Below are 21,677 nucleotides of genomic sequence, written 5' to 3'. Positions count from 1 at the left end.
TGGAATCCCAAGGAGTCAGACATGACTGAGCAACTAAACAACAAGCCAGCTGTCTTAATTAGAAGCAGAAGTTTTCAGGGGGGTGTATTACTGATCTATGGCAATGTCCCATACTGGGGACAGGTGCCTCCAGCAAGTCAGTTGAAACCCTGAAGCCATATGGCTGAGTCTCATGAAGGTGGCCTCACAGTGACAAAGGCAGTCCTCAGATAAAGACCCAGGACTCCTGTCAGCTGCCCAGTAATGGGGAGAACCAGCCACAGGTCCCCGTCACCACCCGGTCAGTGCAGACTCCCAGTGATGACTCATCATCTCGCTTTCTCTTTTTCATGGCACAGATCGAGCGCGAAGCAGCATGGTCTCCACAGAAAGTGCCTCCTCCACTTATGAAGAACTGGCCAGGGCCTACGAGCACGCCAAGATGGAAGAGCAGCTGAGGCACGCCAAGTTCACCATCACAGAGTGCTTCATCTCAGACACATCGTCCGAGCAGTTGACGGCAGGGACAAACGAGTACACAGACAGTCTGACCTCCAGCACCCCTTCGGAGTCAGGGATCTGCAGGTTCACCGCCTCTCCCCCCAAACCTCAGGATGGAGGACGAGTGATGAACATGGCAGTTCCAAAGGCACATCGGCCAGGTGAGACGAGACATGCCTGGACCAGTGTTGGGGAAGCACGTCTTCCCAAGACACACTCTTCCACTGTGAAAGCCTTGTTGGTGTTTAGACTAGTCTTCTGTTTATTGATTGCTGAACCATGTACCACCCCAAAGCCTAGAGGCTTACAGCAACAATGATCATTTGTTTCATGTATGAATCTGAAATTGAGTCAGAGCTTGGTTGGGACACACATATCCATTCCAGCCGTGTCCATGGGGAACCCCAGTTAGGAAGGAGAAGACATGTTCAGTCACTAACCTGGAGGGTAGGTTCTGGCCATGTCCTCCCAACAGGTTTCTCCATGATCTGGCTTGTGCTTCCTCCTGTCTAAGAGCCAGTGTCCCAAGAGATGGACAGTGGAAATAGCCATTTCCTTAAGCCTGGGCCTGGAAACTGACGCAGCACTTCTGCCATATACTGTCAGTCAAGTGATCACAAAGCTCTGGGAGCCCAGGGTCTAAGAAGGGAGTTCTCTGCTGCTTGAGAAGTATTCAAAATTGGGGGTGAGGGTTTTAGAAGGAGAGCAGTCTTACCAGTGAGCCAGCCTCTGTAAATTGGCTTCACTGAGTTGCCCAAAATGACAGTAAATGGCTGGTATCAGGTTGGCAATACGTTGGTGTCTGCCTTGATCAGTAGAATGAGTAGAAGCTGCAAACCCTGAGGCCTGCAGGGCCTGGCAGATCCTGTGAATGAGTGAAGAGGGTGAAGAGCAGAGCAAAGGGAGGGATAGAGACATGGAGAACTCAAGAGTTCAGTGACTGTAGAGGAAAAGGACTCCAGAAAACTCCTGCCAACTGATCCTGAGTGGAAATGGGGGCCTGTAAGAGGAGATTCTCAAAGGGAAACAGATATTTGGGTTTTATATGGAGACACAGTTTTCAAGTGTTTGCTCAGATTTGTGCAAATCATCATACAGGGCAAATTAAACACATCTTTAGACTGCATCCAAACCATGGCAACCAGTTGTAGTTCTCATCTGAAAAATCCTTTTTCCTTTTTCACCCTGAAGTTCCTGTCTATAAATTTGACTTTGTGCACTGGCTAATCCATTCTTGTTGAACCCAGTTTTATTTCTCATTTTCCTATTTTCTGAGCCACTTTATTGGTTCTATTTCAAAAATGTATATCCATTTTAAATCACCACGATTCCTCTGGGCTTTTCAGCAGTCCGCCAGGCTGAAATAAGCTTTATAAATGCATAAAAATATATAAAATAAAAATTGTCTATCCAGCAACTAATCTCCCAAACTGAGTCAAGATCCACACCAGCCGACTATCAAGAATGATGGCTTCATTTATTTCTGTGCTGTCTACCCCCTCAGGGAGATGTTGTTATCGGTGGGTGTTTTTATCCAAAGGACTTTTTGTTGCTGGCATTTATTTGCAAGGCAGATGCAAGTGTAGGATAAATATCATGACTTTTTTGAGGCTGTACAGCTTGAGGTTGAGGAAGACAGGAGAGGAGAAAAATGAGCCTCTGGCCTTTTGTTTAGTCTTGCTGAGCTGCAGTTGGCTCATCTGTAAAATGGGGATGACATAGACACCCACTCTCTGGGCTTTGTGTAAAAGCTGCGTGTTGCCTGATGCAGATGTCAGCAGCGGTAGTGGTCGCTCGGGTCTTGCCTGGTTGACATGCTGTTAGGGCTCCCACAGTGACCCCAGTGATGGTCTCAGGATGAGGTGCTGCCCCCGACCCCTGCTTTCCTCTTTTGGTTTATTTTCCTTCCGTGGCCCTTGATTCCTGGAGAGCATCCACCTCATTTATGTGTCTACCAGTTCTACTATACACTGTGACCAAGTGGGACTTCTCAGGAATTCAAGGATGGTTCAATATAAAATCATTAATATTAACAGAATGGGGGGGTGGATACACGATCATTCAAGGCAGAGAAAGCATTTGACAAAACCCAACGTTTTTCTCAAAAAAATAAGAACACTCCACAAACTAAGAATAAAAGAGAATTCCTTCAACTTGAGAAAGGGCATGTATGTGAAACAGCGAACATCATACTTAATGGTGAAAAATTGAATAAATACTATTTCCTTAAGATCAGGAATGAGATGAAGATGTCTGCTCTCACCACTTCTACTTAATATTGCATTGTAATTTCTAGTAAGGCAAATTAAGAAAATGGCATCCATATTTGGCAGATAAAAGTAAAGCAGTGGCAAAGATTCGGCTTGCCAATACAGGAGATGCAAGAGATGCAGATTCAATCCCTGGGTCGGGAAGATCCCCTGGAGTAGGAAATGGCACCTCACTCCAGTATTTGAGTAGCCTGGTAAGTCTATGGGGCCGCAAAGAGTCCGGCACAACTTGAGCAGCAGTTAAGTACTTCACACTGCTATCTGAGACACACACCACACTTCCCCTTGCATACAGCAAGCCCCCGGAGGAGCACTAAGTATGTGTGCAGGTCATGAAATAGTTAAAGGTTTGTGTCTTGTTGATGACTTGTTGTTCAGTGTTTTTTGATTCATATTTAAAAATGTTTGAACTGTTTTCATGAAATTGTTGCCTGGATCCATCAGAACAATTGAAAAAAGCTAGAGAAGGTACTATTGTTGTAATATATACACTATTTATATATTGTTTTTTAATCTCATTTTTAAATTAATTAATTATTTATTTATTTGGCTGTGTTGGGTCTCAGTTGTGGCAAGTGAGATCTTCCTTGCATCAGGTGAGATCTTTTGCTGAGGCTCATAGACTCTCTAGTTGTGGCATTCAGGCTCAGTAGTTATAGCACTCAGGCTTAGTTGCTCCACAGTTCATGGGGTCTTCGTTCCCTGACCAGGAACCAAACCCACATTCCCTACATTACAAGGTGGATTCTTAACCACTGGACCCCCAGGGAAGTCCCTTAATATACTATTTAGACTAAAATGATTTTATAACTTTAGATATGAATAAGCTTTTAAATTCACCTGAATTCTAATGTCCACAAACTGTGTTGTCCACTCTAGATGCCAAAATTATCATTGAATATTTAATATGCTTTTAGAAAAATACGTCATCCTCTGGAAGCCTTCCTGTATCTCCTTTATAATAGAACTAAATTAAACACTGGGCACAAAACCCAAAGTTTCAATGTAGTATCCTGCTGACTGGAGACTGTCAAAATTAGCAGTTCCTTGAGCAGGTCTTTCAAACCAAATTCTTTACCTGTGTTTCCTCATGTTTCTGAATGCTTATCAGTCATCCAAGTCTCTGGATATCTGTTTCCTTGCCATCAGTTCTTTTTTGATGAGCTTTTTTTTTCTCTCCATTTATAATCCCAAGCTTTTAAGTTCTTTGCAAATCAGGATTAAGTTAAATGAATCTGGCCAGACTGTGGCTGCAGGAAAATAGGAAACATGTCTTAGTTACCTTTATTTTCCCCCCAGTGCCTATCAGATATGTGACAGCATAAAAAGTATCCAAGAAGTATTTTCAACTGACTTAATTAATTGAATATATACTCCTATCACTGTCTGATGTATAGTAGGTACTTAATAAATGTTATTGAATGAATTAATATATGATTGTGATGATGAAAAGATTGGCCAATTGATTCAAATATTACAACTGTTAGAAATTATTAGTAAAATAAAAGAATACATTTAAGTCTACTCCATCTTCCAGCCTAACTTTAAACAAAGTGATTTATTTTCTAATCTTGCTCTTTAAGTCAAAACAAACTCTCTTCCACCAGTGGGGGTAGTTTCCGATGAAATGTGGACAGCTACTACCAAGGCAGGTATCAAAATCTAGTTTTACATTTTTAACACATCTGAATTTTCTGCCTTTTTAGGACTTGTGTATTTCAAATCAAATGCAAGTTTTGTAACTTTTGTTTTCTTCAATAAGGCATGGCTATTTCCATCTTTGGGGCTTCCCTGGTGGCTCAGAATCTGCCTGCAATGCAGGAGTCCTGGGTTCAATCCCTGGGTCAGCAAGATTCCCTGGAGGAAGGCATGGCTACCCACTCCAGTATTCTTGCCTGGAAAATTCCATGGACTGAGGAGCCTGGTAGGCTACAGTCCATGGGGTCGAAAAGAGTCAGACATGACTAAGTGACTAACATACATTTTACACTTTAAAAACAAAGGTAACAAACCCTCTATTTCTCCGAGAAGCAGCTGGAAGGTTTAACAGCATCTTTTCCTCTTGGTCAAGGTGGCTCTCATACTTCGGTTACAGTACCGATTTTTGGTTTCAGGTAGCACCTGGAGCCAGTTTCTGATGTTCTTGGATTCCTGCTGCTTCTTTATTCATGATGCTTATCCTGTGCAGTCAAGAGATGCCACTGCAGGAAGCTACTTCAATCAATTTAAAGTTTCAAACTTGCAACCTAATACAACCTGGCCCTGCCAGCAGCAGGGGCAGGACCCCCACACCCCTTCTGATCTCTGCAGGTGGACACCAGGGCTCCAGCCTTGAATGTCTGCACCTCCCTGACTGGCTCCCTGACCCTGCTCCTCCGCCACAATGAATGCAGTGGAAGTTTTCTGATTGGAAATAGCCGTTGCCTGCCTCCAACTTGCTGGCTATCAGAGTAACCAGTTATACAAAGCAGTTTGGGGATTTTAGTTTTAGGATCCATTCCTCCCATCCCTCATGCTTTCCTGAGTGTGTGTGTTTAACAAAAGAGAAGAGTGTGGAGTGAGAGACAGGGTTCCCACCTGAAAGACCAGCCAGCCTCTGCTCAGGTGACATCCCCTGCAAAGCCTGGCCTTGTTCCCAGCTGTTGTTGTGTGCACATGTAGCCAAGTACCCGCATGTGCATACACACACACATACAAGGCTTGAGGTCCCTGGCCTCCATCCTTCTAGAGGTACCCTTGCTCTCTCCCACCCAACCTCGCCGCCTCCCTCCTTTCCTCCAGCCTGTATTTTCTGGCATCCACTCCACAACTGGTCCTGCTTTCAGAGTGAGGGATACACCCCAGTGTGGGGGGTCCCTGAGGGTGTCACGTGGGAGCTGGAGCTGCCTTTGACCCTCAAGGTCTCCTCCTCACTAGGGTCTCTGAATGCCCCGACAGCGAGTTCCCAGGTTGCCTATCCTCTAAGCAGATTTTCCAGTCCTGCTTTTTATCCAGAACTACTCTATTTCAGAAGAACCATGAGCATGGACAAACTTAAAGCTCCACTTCATACCTCAGTGTGGTTTTGAAAAGTTCACCAGCAAGTAGGAGGATCACAATAATGATGAGCCCTTAAAAATGCATGAAGCCTCCCAGGTACAAGCCAAGAATGGTAACAGAATCTGCGGGCGGGACCTCTGGTATCCAGCTCACATTACTTATTTAGAGTTGTTCCTGGTTGCCGTTTGGGAGTGAAGATTCATTTACCAAGAGGGGTTTGTTTACGAGTTTTCATTACCACTGCAACATTAATATTAAACTGGAAAAGCGTTAGATCTGGTCGGGCTTGGGTGTGGGCAGACTTCACGCTCCCCTTTGTAAGGAGCTCTTTGATGCTGTAGTGTCCTTGCAAGTCTGTGTGGTTTTTAAGTGAAATTGCCAGAAGTCGAGGTATGCATCCTTGGCTTCTTACTTTTGCATCAATCTCCAGCTCCATCTAAGCACAGACATCAAACCTTGTTAGAGCCTGATGAAAGTTCCTTTTTATGTGTCCCCAGAGGAGACTGGAGCCCACAGGGACCTTGCTTCACTGTCATTCTGCATGAGTTTTTTGTGAAAGCATGCACATGTTCTCACACTTGCTGACAAATAAAGAATTGTCCAGCAGGGAGAAGAAAGCTATTGGAACGTGCCTTGGAGTTCCAGGCTCCCCCAAATGCATTCATTTGTCCCTTTTTTATCCCTAAACTTCTAATTCAAAAGTGCTTGACCAGTTTTCACAGATGAGATAGTTCAGAGCATAAGAAAGACTCTTTTAAGATTCAAGATTTTCATTAGAAATGATCAGACACATTTCCTTTTTATGCATGTATGCTAAGTTGCTTCAGTTGTGTCCAACTCTTTGCGAACCACTGGGCTGTAGCCCACCAGGCTCCTCTGTTGATGGGATTCTCCAGGTAAGAAGACTGGAGTGGGTTGCCATGCTCTCCTCCAGGGGATCTTCCCAACCCAGGGATTGAACCCACATCCCTTGTGTCTCCTGCATTGGCAGGTGGGTTCTTTACCACTATCGCCACCTGGGAAGCCCTTCCCTTGTATAGGTAGGAGTTAAAGCTCACAGAGGTCACAGAACTACTTGAGCAGACGCAGTATTTCAAGGCAGGATTTCAGCCCACTCTTACTCATACCTGCCCATGGCTCTGAGCTCCCACCTCTTCAGGGCAGGTCGGACACAGACCTGATTGCTGGTCCATCGGGCACATCCCTTACTTTTCTCCATGACAAACTGAGGCTGTAATTCCTTGTGGAGTAGGAGGGACAGAGGAGTACAATTCCTTATTCTGATTGAATTCAATGCTTTAAAAGTAAAATTAGGGCCTCCCAGGTGGCACAGTGGTAAAGAATGCACCTGCCAATGCAGACGATGCAGGAGAGGTGGGTTCGGTCCTGCATTGAGAAGATCCCCTGGAGAAGGAAATGGCAACCCAGTCCATTATTCTTACGTGGAGAATTCCATAGACAGAGGACCTGGCAAGCTACAGTCCATGGGGTCACAGAGTCAGACACAACTGAGCGACTGAGCACAAAATAAAACTGAAGTGAAATAAGGACCACTTGGAATTCAGAGCTTGGACCATCTAAGCTAGGGCTTCTCAACAGCAGTGCCATTAACATATGGGGTTGGGTGAAGCTTTGTGGTTGGGACCAGCCTGGCCATGGCAGGATGCTAAGCATCCCTGGCCTTGGTCTAGAAGCCAGTAGCAGCTGCCCTACCAACCAAGATATCTCCAAAAAGCTTCAGGCATTGCTGTGTGTGCCCTGGAGGGTAAAATGACCCTCATCTGAGAACCACTGTTTTCGACTGTAGACTTTCTTTTCCCAGGGTGTGTGTGGCAAGTAGCCAGAACCCTATAACAGCCAGATTCACAGAGTGCAAGTCCATTACAGAGTTCCTGAGTTGGTCCATTCTCATTCTGTGCTGGGAATGATTTTGCCATTTTCTTCCAAAGCTAAAGTGCATTCAAACATCATGTGTGAGTCTAAACAGATAGAGAAGGTTCAGGAGGTTTTGCTTTCCTGATAGGCAGCTGTGACGTGCGGTGTGGGGGGTGGGGGGGTGGGGTGGGGTGTCCTGGTTTTCAGGTAAAAAGAGGCAAGTTTAACATAGCAGTTTTCGCACAGTGGGGTCAAGCAGGGCTGAAGGCCCCAGGGGTGGTGGATGACACTCTCTGAGCTCACATCTGCTGATGGATGTTGGGATGGATCACCAGGGGAGTCTGTGCTGACTTGCAGCCCATGGCCAGGAGTTATCTGCACACCAGTGAGCAGAGTTAACTACCGAGAGAGAAATGGATGCCAACTTATTTAGTCTGAACTTTTGGGGATGTTAGTGGCACCGACCCCGGAAGGCAGTGATGAGAGGATGAGAAATGGCCCATTATGTCAAATAATAAGGCATAACTTGGAAATAATGGCTAAATCGCCTCTCATCCTTCAGGGCATGAGTCAGCACAGCGCCTGGGCTCCAGCGGCAGGGAGGGCAGGGGTGAAGGGTGCGGCTCAATGCCCAGGTATCACAGAGGCCCCCAGGCAGGTGGACTGTCAAGGGTCAAGGGCCAGCTCACAGCTGCAATCATAACCCAGACGCCTTTGCCACTGTCCCATGACTCACTGTCCCCTGACCTTTGTCTGTACGTGGCTCTGTGTCTCTCACAGTCATCTATCCGGGTCCTATGTCTCCATGAGGTCCATCTGCTTCCCTCTGGCTGTGTTCCTCTGATCCACTCCTCCCTGCCTCTCTCCCTCTCTCTGCCCCCATCTCTCTGTCTCTCTCTCCCCATTTCTCTGCTTCTCTCTGTCTCTGTCTGCCTCTCCCCCGACCCTGCCCTTCTCATTCCCACCTCATCCCCGCCCTGCCCCATCCATCTCAGCACCATGTTAACCAGGCTGGCGGGCAGCTCGTTCTTTCTTCCCGCTTCTCTCACCTCCTTCCCCACTCTCCCCGCCTCCATGACTCTGACACAAGGGCTATTATCCTCCTAAGGAGCAGAGCAGGGGGCATGACCATGCAGGGAGCACAGACGTACAATTAGAACCCATGAAAGCCAGTGGGTGGAGACAGCCCTCAGGGTGAAGGCAGGACTCAGACCCCAGGGCCATCTTTGTCTTCCCACTGGGTTTTGGGGAGTAGCTCACATGCATCAGGTGATTGGGAAGGTGCTAGAAGAGATGGAATTGCAGGCAGACAGGTGATCAGGGCAGGGAGGGAAGGAAGAAGGAAGGTGGGCAGGAATGGAGCTCTGAGGTCCCCAGGTCCTTCCCTCCAGCCTTCACCGGGGTCCTGCCGGACTCTGTCCTTTTCTCCTACAGCCCCAGCGTTGCCTTTCAATATGCAGCCTTTTCTCTGATACCCTCCCATCTCTGTCCTCTTGTCACACATGCACACACACACACAGAGATACACATGCACATACAGACACATATGCATACACACACAGACATACGTACATGCACACAGGCACACACACACACACACACACACACACTCTCTCTCTCCCCTGGAAGCCGGTCAGCCTGGCTCCTGCCCTGCACTCAGCTGCCTCCTAACCCCCTCCCACCTGTGCTCACCATGCTCTACTCCCCACCCCCATGCCTTTTATTTTCTGGATGAAACTTGCAACACATGCGTGCTAAGTCGCTTTAGTCTTGTCCCACTCTGCCACCTTATGGTCTGTAGCCCTCTTGTAGGCTCCTCTGTCCATGGGATTCTCCACCTGGGAAGCAACGGAAACCAAGCAAGAAAGAGGGAGTGAGAAAGTGGAGAGGTGGCCAAAGGAGAGCCAAGAGGGGAAGTTATAACCAAAGAAGTGAATGTGAACCTCAAGGTCCTGGTTTCCTGGAATCTCCCCCAACCCAGACTGGGCAGCATGGGTCTTTGGGTGCCCACTGGGAAGACCCTGCTTCCCCAGGGAGCAGGGGACCAGGGACAAGTGACTCTGGCTTGGCCTCAGCAGAGAAAGATGGATGATAGGACAGCCCACCGAAGGCACACCTTGGGGACAGTGGAAACCACAAGCCTGTTGGCTGCTGTTACTGACCGTTAAAGAGAAAGCCCCTCCTGTCTTTGGTGGAAGGGGCAGAACCTGTCCCACATGGCAGAAATGTTCAGAGAGGCATCCTGTGAGGCTCCCAGCCCATCCCAGCTGGGAATACCCTCTGTGTTTGGACCCTGTGACCTCTAACAAATCGCGACAGGCTGGGTGGCTCAGAAGGGCAGACATGTACTCTCTCACAGTTCTGGAGGCCAGAAGGCTGAGATCAAAGTGTCAGTGGGGTTGTACTCCCTCAGGAATCTCAGGGAATAATCTGTTCCTTGTCTCTTCTGGCTTTTGGAGGCTCCAGGTGTTCTTCTGCTCGTGGTCCCATCAGTCCAATCTCTGCCTTCTCCCCTTTTTGTCCTTCAGATTCTCCTCTATTTTTTTTTTTTTTAATAGGGACACATGTTTTTGGACTAGGGCTACCTAGGGGGCGCTAGTGGTAAAGAACCCACCTGCCAATGCACAAGACCTAAGAGATGCAGGTTTGATCCCTGAGTCAGGAAGATCCCCTCGAGGAAGGCACAGCAACCCACTCCAGTATTCTTGCCTGGGAAATCCCATGGACAGAGGAGCCTTGTGGGCTACAGTCCAGGGAGCCACGGCTGAAGCAGCTGAGCATGCATGCAGATATGTAGTTGGATTTAGGGCCCACCTTAAATTCAGGTGATCTCATCTCAAGATCCTTTACTGAATTGCAACAAAATCCTTTCTCCAAATCGGGTCACATTCCTGGATGCTGAGGGTTGGCATATGGACCTGTCTTTGGGGGGACATTAATCAATCCACAAAAGACAGAAACTAAAGTAAAAGAAGAGTTCTCGATTCATTCACGTGGCTGATTTGCAGCCCCGTAACTTCAGACTCTCTGGAAAGAGACATCTGACAATAAAACTTTCACCTGTATTATCTCATTAAACCCCCCTTCCAGCACTCTGGTGGATTCAGCTCTTATTCCTGTTTTATGAATAAGAAAACTGAGCCCAGACTTAAGTCGATCAGATTAAATGCAGACAGTGTCATTCAGGGGCTTTCCAGGTGGCTCTAACGGTAAAGAATCTGCCTGCAATGCAGGAGACTGGGATTCGATCCCTGGGTGTTTGGTAGGTCTAGTGGTACCAATACAGGAGACATAAGAGATGCAGGTTCAGTCTCTGGGTGGAGAAGATCCCCTGGAAAAGAAAATGGCAACCCAATCCAGTATTCTTGCCTGCAGAATCCCATGGACAGAGGAGCCTGGAGGGCTACAGTCCCTCACAAAGAGTTGGACATGACTGAGCAGCTGAGCACCATGTTATCCAGACTTTCACCCTTAATCACCACCATTAGAAATGTCATTAACCCACTCCAGTGTTCTTGCCTGGAGAGTCCCGGGGACGGGAGAGCCTGGTGGGCTATCGTCTGTGGGGTCGCACAGAGTCGGACATGCCTGAAGTGGCTTGGCTTGGCAGAAACGTCATTTAGTTCCTCCCACGTGAAACAGGTGGATGCAGAGCCGGGGATCAAGGAAAGCAGCTGTGTAGGTGTCTAGATTGTCAGGACGGTTTCACATTCCACTTCTCTCTAAGTGCTTGGTTGTCCATGCATCTGTAGACATGTGCAGAACCTAAGAGATGGACGGACGATTAGAGAATCCAGTTTCCTAACTGGTGCTGGGACTAGACCCTGGAGAAGGGAATGGCAACCCACTCCAATATTCTTGCCTGGGAAATCCCATGTTCAGAGGAGCTTGGCAAGCTACAGTCCGGGTGGTCACAAAAGAGTCGGACATGCCTAATGAGTAAACAACAAACAACTGGGGCCAGCACAAGGGGTGGGGTTTTAATAGCGATAAAGCATCTTTAATAAACAGCACTCCCCACGATCACTCTGGTGCTTTCTTCCGCATCAGTGCATGAATTATTAAGAGAGCTCATTTGCAGTATTCACACAGTTGAAAGAGCTACTTTACGTGCTAATCAGAAAACACACACTGTCGAAAGGAGCTAATGAGAGCGTCATACAACTTAATCAAGCTTTTGCCTGAAAAACTGGATCTTTCAGAGATATTGACTGTTCAGAGATGCTTGGCAGGCCTGCAAGAAGCAACACAGAAGCCCTAGTACAATAAAGACGTGGTGCTGAGCTGTTTTCATTATGAAGGGTTTCCAGTTCTCACCATGCTTTTCCAGCTACCTTGTTCATTCCATCTAAAGCGGGAACCCCTGCAGGCAGGGGGCAGGTATCAAGGGCTTTGTCTTTTGATTTCAGACACATTCGTTCCACATAATCAAGCTCATGAGCATCCCGCAATCCGGCTGGGACTAAGATGCTAATGCTTTTTAGGGATTTAATAAGCCCTGTTCATTCAGTGGGGAGTTGCTGAGATGGAGACCCATTCCTGAATCTGTGACAACGCACTGCAAATATGCCAAGCACTCAAGATTCACTTGGGTCACAGAAACAGCGTAAGGCACTCTTGACCTACATTTTAAAAGAAACGTGGAGATAAATGCCTTCCACAGTTTCTCAGCATTTGAACAAAATATTTTTTAAAATAATATTAGTTATGTAAATAAATGAAAGAGTCAATTAAATCCAATGTGTTTATTGGACTCTTGGAATGAAGACAGATGATCACTTTCAGGAAATTGGGTATATTAAAATTTCAAAATTAGTTCATTAGGGTATGTTAATTCACATGCAAAAAAAAATATTCTTCATGCTACAAAGGAATTGTTCCAGCTTTTTTTTTTTTTAAGGACATAAAATATAAAAGCTCTGTTAATGCTTTCATGATATTTGTTTGCAAATAATTAGCCCACAATAGAAAAGGTTGAATAATACATCCACAACCATAAAAAGAAGACAGAGAATTTTCAATACCACCATCAAAAAAGGCATGGGACTAGGGACATATGGTTTTATTTTTTTTGTTAATTCAATAGTTTTATTTTTCAGGACTAAAGCTGATACACAGCTAGATATATCTTAAACATTAGGGTCTGTAACAGTAAAATTCATGCCGCCATTTTTTCTAAGTCAAAGTCCAGATACATCAAGTCACCAAAACCCATTTCACAAGACTGCCAAATTACATTATTTCTTTCTGTAAGAGTGTCGTGGACAATTTATTGTCCAGAATTTATTTATGGGGCTTTCCTTTGATCCAGTTCACTCTATGAAGCTAGCACTGAATTAAAAGTACCTTGACTTTAGTGAGCCAAAACCAAGGTGTCCTGGGGCTGTCTTAGTGGAATACAGGCTAAAAATATTAATGAGATCATATATAATTACTCACTGTCACTTCATGAGATCGTGAAAAAGCCAATGGGAAAATGTTAAGTGGATTCTTGCTTCAAAAATACCAAATAACATGACAGTGTAATGCAAGGACTCAGAAATCAACTCGGTAAATTTCCCAGAAATAAGGTCATCATGTCTCTTATCCTGGGGGAAAAAAATCTTAAGAAAAGCCAAAGCATTTTGAAAATCCTTATGTTCATTTATACTGTGCAAAATGAATTTTCCAGTAATTTTGCAGCCTGTCTTGCTTTTGTTTCTAGTTCTCCTAACCATTGAGCAGTCTCTCCCTGCAGTTTAAATGGTTATTTCTCTTTCAGTGAGTAAACCTCAATTTCAAAGATTCTGGGATTTACATGTGTGGGTGTGGGTGGGTGTGTGGGGGGTGGAGGCGGGTTGTGAATGTGTGCTCAGTCTTGTTTGACTCTGTGGACTGTAGCCCACCAGGCTCCTCTGGGGTTTAAGTCACTGTCTAATTGCACACACTTCACTTCTTTGTCAGTACCACAACCAGCTCACAGCAGCCCTGCCACACACAGGAGGCTCCAAACAAGGGGTTGGCTGAGGAAGGCATGGAAAGATGGGAATATTTTGAAGCAAAAGAAACAAGAATTGCCAATTATTTTCGATTCAGAAAGTTAAGGAATGACTTATGCCTTGAATATGTTACTAAGATCTCCTCTGCAGTGTCCCCAACCACATCAAACTCAGCAAGTCTGAAACAAAACCCACGATCTTTTCCCACCAAAATGTGATTTTTCTCCTAGACAGTTTTTTTTGCAATGAATGAATGGTCCTGCTGTCTGCCCAGGTTTCCTGATCTTGACACTTGGAAGGGAGTCATCCCTGACTCTTCCTCCTTTTTCACCTGTTCCACCTGTGGTCAATTCCAGAGCCCTCTCCTTGAGCCTCCTCCACATTTCACAATTTCATTCACTCTCATTTCCCTTCGGTGCTTAGCCCACCATCATGGCTCCCTCACCTGCACATTCTCCCACCTGGTCTCTGAGCTCCAGGACTGCCTGCCCCCAGGCCATTTTCTAACCAGAGTTGCTCACCAGGTATGCCATGAAGGAGTTACAGGTGAGCCTCTTGCCCCTAGTGTGACCAGGGTAAGCCCACTGCACTCATCCCAGTGTGTTGCACAAATATACCTTGTCTGTTTGCTTCTCAAAGTGAGAACAATTGGAAGCACTAGGCTACACAATGAACACTGTTCCTAAACTGCCAGCAGATCAGATCCAGGCTTCAGTCCAGCTCAAACCTAGAGGATATAGTTTGCAAAGCGTGTCTAGTGACTGGGCTGAAACCGTTCTCATGCATTTAGGAAACCTACAAGATGTATTAAAGACTTGAACCAGGGTCGTAAAGATAGGACCAAAAATGAGTCAACAGATAGAAGTAGAATTAATTTCAAGTAGAATTAACCTGGGTAGGAGGTATCAATATCTGGGGTTTCAAGCATCAATTTCTGGTAAGATGAGAATGACATTTAAAACGATTGGGCACAAAGGAGAAAGTGGCCTTTGGAAATGAGTCTGGGAATAGGGGCTGGCCTCCATAAACTGGGTTTATAGACTGTGGCATTTAAAATTCATAATGGACAGTCATGTGGAAATATTTAGCAAAGCATCTAAAATTCAAGTCTAGGGCTCAAGAGAGAGAGAGCAAAAGGAAAAGATGGATGTGAGAGCTATTCATAATGAGATTAGATGAGGGCTGAGCCCCAAAGAGAGGACTGAGCTCAGGCCACTGGAGAAACCCTGTACTTGAGGATGGATGGAGGACAGGGTCCAGGAAAGATTGACACGTGTCAGTCAGAGGTGCAAGACGAGCTCTGGGAAAGCACAGTGACATGGAAGCTGAGAGTTCTGAGAAAAGAAAGATCAACTGCATGAGGTGTTGTCGGTTCTATAGAAGGAAGAAGAAGTGATAAGAGGTGCTAAGAAGCCATGGAACGTGACAATTAGAGGCACAGTCCAATTTTCAAAGAACAGTTGCTGTAGTTGATGGTGATGGTAGCTGTTCCAGTTCAGATTTTCCAAGAAGCAGATACCAAGGCGGATTATATATGCAAGGGATTTCAGGAGGCATTCTTGCAAAGAATAAAGAGATAAAAAAGAAGCAGTGTTACCAAGCTCAGGTTCAGCTTCCCACTGCTCAAGAATCCAATGCAAAGAGACAGGTGTTGGCCAAAGAAAAGATAGCTTTATTGAGGAAGCTGGCAAACCTGGGGAGAAGGTGGACTCATGTCCCAAAGAATCAAATCCCCAAACCCAGGTTTTGCTCAGAGATTATACAGAAAAAAAGACGAAGGGTCTACATGCTGAGGAGAGGATTTTGGATGCATAATCAGCTTGTGGACATTCTTCTGTGGTTGGTGGTGAGGTCACAGGAAATTAACATCATCAACCTTCTAACTGGTCAGGGATTTATGTGCTTGTGGTCAGTGTACAATTAACCTCTTCTACCTGATGGGGGTTTCAATATCTGCAAAAAAAGGATACAGCTGAAAATATTATCTATAGCCCTTGAGAAAGAAGTAAAGGTCCTTTGCTTTGATTTATGGCTAAACTGTTATTATTTTGTCTTGCTTGACTGTTGTTATTTGTTTCTGAATTTTATTTCTCTGACTAAATTTATTCTTTGGAATTTGGACAAGGCCATGGAAGCTAAAGTTTTTCTACAAATAAGAGGCAGGCAGAGGACATGGCCAGGGTGTGTTGCAGTAAGGCCTCATAGGGTCCTGCTCGGTTACAGCAGAAGCAGGCAAAAAGGGTCCACAGACTAAGATGTGGGTGTGACACCTGTGAGAGGAGAAGGGGAATGAGGAGGTGGGCAGGGAAAGTCTCAGCTGCAGCCAGGCAATGGGGAAGTCCTGAGCAAACCTCTCACTGGGAAACCCCAAATCGACAGGATTAGTCATCAGGAGAACCTGTTGTCTCAGGCAGTGCTGGGAGCAGCCCAGAAGGTGACCTCAGTGTCTAGGGAGCGGGGAGAAGTTGGATTCTCCCTGCAGCAAGTTCTCTTGAAGAAGGTTGTTTCCCTGGCACCATAGAAGCCAAAGTAAGTGGCCCTGGGAAGGAAGTAGAAACCTTGATACTCAGTCTAAGCTGTTTTCCTCTCTCTACGTGGCACTGACTGAAACAGAAAGACGCAAGCATTTTAGCAGGCAGGCAAAGCCTGGTAAGGAGGCCATGTACTCTGGGATTTCCACCAAAAGCAATCATAGAAACCAGTAGCTAAATGACAGCCAAGGTCACATAATTCCATGGAGGTGCTGAGACGCCATCATTCTTTGCTCAGCAGCCCTGCCTCCCTCTTCAAGCCCCGCACTCTCCTAAGCACTGCCCACTGTATCCAGGGTTTGGCCTGTCACCATTTATATCCAGCATACAGTGCTACCTTTAGCCTAAGTTTTTTTTTCAAAGTATCTTGAGATCTCTGTTTCTCTGGTTAAGTACGACTTTTACGGCTAAAGTCAACAAGCTGTACAAAAGCCAGCTCTCCTTGTGTCTGGTGGGGGGTGGGGGGGTGAAGATGATGCCTTTTGTAGGAATTCTGACCAAGGGTCTTGGAAAAGGCACGCAGAGGGCGTGGTGACAGTCACCTCTAAACCCTGAGTGGCCCATCACATATGCACAGGGTCACCAGGCATCTATAGCCCAAGTTGAAGAGCCCACCTAATCCTCTGCATTTCCTTCCAGGTGACCTCATCCACTTGCCTCCATACCTTCGAATGGACTTCTTATTGAACCGAAGTGGTCCAGGCACAAGCAGGGACCCGAGCTTAGGGCAGGCATGCTTGGAGCCCCAGAAAAGTCGGACCCTGAAACGCCCCCCGGTCCTTGAGCCCATCCCCATGGAGGCAGCCTCCTCCACGGCCTCCACGAGGGAGGGACAGCAGTGGCAGCAGGGGCCTGTGGCCACATTACCTCAGCGCGAGGGGGCAGAGCTGGGACAGGCAGCCAAGATGAGCAGCTCCCAGGAATCGCTGCTGGACTCACGGGGCCATTTGAAAGGCAACAATCCCTATGCCAAATCCTACACCCTGGTATAACCAACGGCATGACTGGACAGCGGTTGTAAATACGGTTTAACAAAGTCAATCAAAGCTACCTTTTTTTTACGGAATTCCAATATTTATAATGAAAAAAAATTGCCAAAATATATTAAAAAAAAAAAGAGAGAGAGAGAGAGAGAAAATGCTGAAAAAAAAAAAAAAAAAAAACACAGACAGTGCAAAGACTCTCCTGCTTTTTTTCTGTCTGAGTGTGAGATCCATCTGTCTGGGCATCTGATTTTTTGGGAAAGAAGTCCAGTTTTATGATCTTCACGGGCTATTGCATTTTTACTGATTTTCTACAAAGTGCATGGGGGATTCATTCAACCTTCTGACCGGAAGTTCTATCACACAAGATTCAAAAGGAAAAAAAAAAAAAAAAAAAAAAACAGGAAAAAAAAATTAACCCTCTTTGTGAATTTAAAAGGAACCTTGATTTGGGGGCTGGGGAAATGTTCGTCATGTTTGCACATCTTTCTTTTCCATTAGAAACTGGGTCCCCGATTTGACCTCCTTCTGTTGTTACTTAGAATGAGTACCGTCAGTGAAGGGGTGGGGGGAATCAATTTGTTTTGGTTTTCTTTTTGGTTTATTTTTTTTAATTTAATGAGACACTCTTTGCATTTTGTCTAAGCGAAATAAAAAAGAAAGGTGGTCTGCCTTTATTTCGATGTCTGATTCTCTTGTCTCCTACTGATCGCTGGATCCTCCTTCCTAGGGAGGCTTGAGTTTACAAACACCAGGCTGGACCCAGAACCCAATTTAATAAACTAGAGTGGATTCCAAGACTCTGATCTCTGCAGGACAGTGGGGAAGAACACAGAAGATGCAGTGAGTCTGAGTACTCATGAGGGCCTGGCCAGGTATTCTGAGCACCCTCACATGCTCTGCTGCCTACCTTCCAATGATACTTGGCCCTACAGTTTGGACCAGGGGTCAGCAAACTATGACCTGCAGGACAAATCCAGCCCACTGCTTGTTTTTACAAATAGTTTTATTGGAAGACAATCATTCACACTGCTTGCATTTTGTCTATGGATGTTTCATGCCATGATAGCCGAGTTGAGCAGTTACAACAGAGATGGTATGGCCTGCAAAGCTGGAACTGTTCACCATCTGACTGCTTATAGGAAAAGTTTGCAGACCCTCACTCTGGAGTCCCACGGTTGGTCCCAGCTCGCTGGAGGAAGGAATACTGGAGCAGGAGGGGGCCGACCCTCAGGGACCTGTTGTCACCACATGACCAGTATCTAATTGTGCAGTAGAACATCTTAGTGTCTGTTCCTCTAACTCTCTCCTCTGCACCCAGAGAAAACAAGGCCAAGAGTAAGTGGTGCTCTGCTGAAATCTAACTCTTTTCCTTCCTCTCAGTTTAAATTATTTACCTCGTGGTTCATCCTAACAGAACACATACTCTTAAATAGTATGAGCCATTTTCTTCTTATAGTACACTTTAGAAAGAACCCCCAACACACACATTCCCCACTCCAGATTCTCTTAGGTCTCATGTCAGAGGTTAGGCATTGACCAGAAAACTTGGTCAAATGCTGGTGACTGCTCAGTTGCCCAGGTAGCAGACTGCACAAATACCTTCCCTCCCTTTATAGCCTCTACAGGCTCCCCTAAAGTCACCAACCTAGGCTGGTGCCAGCCATTACCATCTGGGAACATGTTCAGGAATTTCTTTCCTGTTGTCCCTCCCTCTGTCCTTCCGTTCCTCCCTTCCTTCCTTCACTCCTTCTTTTCCATCATTCCTTCCTTCTACTTATTTCCCAGGCAGGCCCATTTGCCTACGTAGATTCAGCGACACTGAGCATCTGCAGAGCAGGTCAAGGACCATGCCAGGACCCCCTGCTGGTCCTGATATTAGGTGACTCCCTGGATACGAATTGTTTTATTCTTGCTGTGGCTTCAGACTTTAATCCATGTTGACAGCTTATTGTTTTCATCCTCACAGGCTCTCACAGACTGCTTTCTTTTATACAAAGAAATGAAATGTTACTTTCTGGGAAGAAAAAAGTAAAGTTCTATCTTTCATCAACCTAAAACTTAACTATATTCCCCCAAACTTAGAAATTTGCCTTTTAAAAAAAAATTAATCTCAAATTGTGGAAAAATAAAAAATTTCACACCATGTCTGTCTCTGGAATGGATTGTGTTCAGTAATACTGCCTTGAAAATGCTCATTAAAATGAGTGGAAAATGTTCATTAAAATGAGTCCAGCACATAAGCACTGTATCAAAAAGTAGTCCACCCTATCCCTCAGGTAGAGGCTTGGTTTTTTGTTTGTTTGGTTGGTTTTTTTTTAATGTTTATTAGAGTATAGTTGTTTTACAATGCTCTGGTAGTTTCTGCTCTATAGCAAAGTGAATTAGCTATATGTATATATGCATCCCCTCTTTTTTTGGATTTCCTTCCCATTTAGGTCACCACAGAGCATTGAATAGAGTGTGCTATACAGTAGGTTCTCAACAGTTATCTATTTTATATGCAGTAGTGTATATGACGGAGAAGGCAATGGCACCCCACTCCAGTACTCTGCTACTCTGCCTGGAAAATCCCATGGATGGAGGAGCCTGGTAGGCTGCAGTCCATGAGGTCGCTAAGAGTCGGACATGACTGGGCAACTTCACTTTCACTTTTCACGTTCATGCATTGGAGGAGGAAATGGCAACCCACTCCAGTATTCTTGCCTGGAGAATCCCAAGGACGGTGGGGCCTGGTGGGCTGCCGTCTATGGGGTCGCACAGAATCAGACACGACTGAAGCTACTTAGCAGCAGCAGCAGCAGCAGTGTATATGAGGCCTGGTATTAATATCTACACAGAGATCCAGCTTAAAGGGGTCTCTGTGCATTGTCCATTACTGAGAGTAATGACCATTTTCCTCTGGACCTGTGCCCATCTCTAATCTATAATGCCTTCCTGAGGTCATCTTTATTAGCCTAAAAATCTTAAATGTTAAGTCATGTCTGACTCTTTATGACTCCATGGACTGTAGCCCACCAGGCTCCTCTGCCCATGGGATTGTCCATGCAAAAATACTGGAGTGGGTTGCCATTTCCTTCTCCAGGGGATCTTCCTGACCCAGGGATTGAACCCAGGTCTCCAGCACTGCAGGCAGATTCTTTACCACTGAGTCACTAGGGAAGCCCTCTATCCTCTCTATCCATCTCTTTATCATCTTCAACTGCCTCCATCATTTGCTTATTTACCACGGTTACTATTCATTACTCCTGTCCTGTCCCACTGGAGTGTCAACTCCACAAGGTCAGAACTCTTTCTTCTGTTCATTGCGTCCCCAGTTCTTAACACAGAAGAAGCTGGCCCACGGTAGGCATTCTAAAAATATTTGTTGAATTGGAAAGAAATGATTGGGGTTTCATAAGCTCAGGGTTCCTCAGCTGTGACACAAAACCCCTGGGTGCACAGGGTCCACCCTGCTGCTCTGTGTCACCCCATGGGCCTGGCAGGATGGGGGGAGGGATAGCAGTGGGACTGATGGGGACATGGCACTCATGCCGACTTCTGGGTCATGAGGAATGTCATGCTGAGTGTCTTCCAGCATCCATGGAACCATGGATGCTAGCTCATCTCTTTTCAAGTATGGGGAAAGCTGAGCCTCTCTAGGGTTCTTGACACTAATCAGACCTGGGCGGCACCACCCCCTCCTCCACTGTCTGGCAGGACCCCTTACAGCTTAGACTGCTGGTTGTGATCCACTCACTCACGAGTCATTTTTATAGTTTGATGGTAATTTTTTTTCTTTCCTCTTTTCAATCTCTCACTTTTCAAAAAAAAAAAAGAAAAAAAAATTTGGGAAATTGTGACTTCAAGCACATGGCAAAGGGTGCCTATTTCATCTCCCTAGACAAGCTTGACAAAGCCAGAGCACTCTTTGTGTCCCCAAAACTTCAAACCAGCTGTAGGGAGAAGAGGCAATGTTTATACCCTCTGGCAACACGCCTCCCCAGAGAGGGCTGTGCTCTGCCTCAAAGAGATAGCCCTTCCTCGAGAAGAAAACAATTGGGACGTACATTCATGTGTGTGTCAGAGAAGATGATCAGAAGGGGCCAGGGCCAGGGGCTGGACCACCATCTGGGAGGGTACCAGATCTGCCCAGGTATCATGATCAGAGGGGAAGCAGCATTTCCAACCATGCTGTGTGTGGGTGTCGGGGTTCTGCTCTCAACGAGTTATTCAGTTTTTGCCTCAATTTCTCATCTTCTGAGGTTTCCCTAAGGACTCAGTGCCGCCCAAAGTAGAGGGGACCTGGTCTTGCCCCACTTGTGCTGCCCCTCTATGGAAAAATACTTAATCAGTCTATGAAAAAGATGCTTCCGGTTTCTAGATATGAAATTACAAGTATCACATAAGGTTGTGACTGCTGAGTTGAAGAAGTGATGGCTCTGTGCTGATCCTGCATCCAGCCCCCAGAGAGGTGGAAAATGAGGACCCTTACCCTGAGCAAGAGTACAACCACTGTGCTCACACTTGGCACTGCACACA

General features: G+C 45.9%; 1 protein-coding gene across 1 annotated transcript in view; it reads left to right on the top strand.

The window, feature by feature from the left end:
- DSCAM (DS cell adhesion molecule) overlaps nucleotides 1-17,833 on the top strand; it is a 283,047-nt gene extending 265,214 nt beyond the window's left edge. The window contains exons 25-26 of the mRNA XM_045165314.1: nucleotides 339-641; nucleotides 16,813-17,833. Coding sequence (XP_045021249.1) covers nucleotides 339-641; nucleotides 16,813-17,165 — 656 coding nt within the window. The 3' untranslated portion in view covers nucleotides 17,166-17,833. The remainder of the gene's footprint in view (nucleotides 1-338; nucleotides 642-16,812) is intronic.
- The last annotated feature ends 3,844 nt before the right edge of the window (nucleotides 17,834-21,677 follow it).

The sequence above is a fragment of the Bubalus bubalis genome, chromosome 1, assembly GCF_019923935.1.
Source record: "Bubalus bubalis isolate 160015118507 breed Murrah chromosome 1, NDDB_SH_1, whole genome shotgun sequence".
Lineage (NCBI taxonomy): Eukaryota > Metazoa > Chordata > Mammalia > Artiodactyla > Bovidae > Bubalus > Bubalus bubalis.
This window is presented reverse-complemented; position numbering and strand designations above follow the sequence as displayed.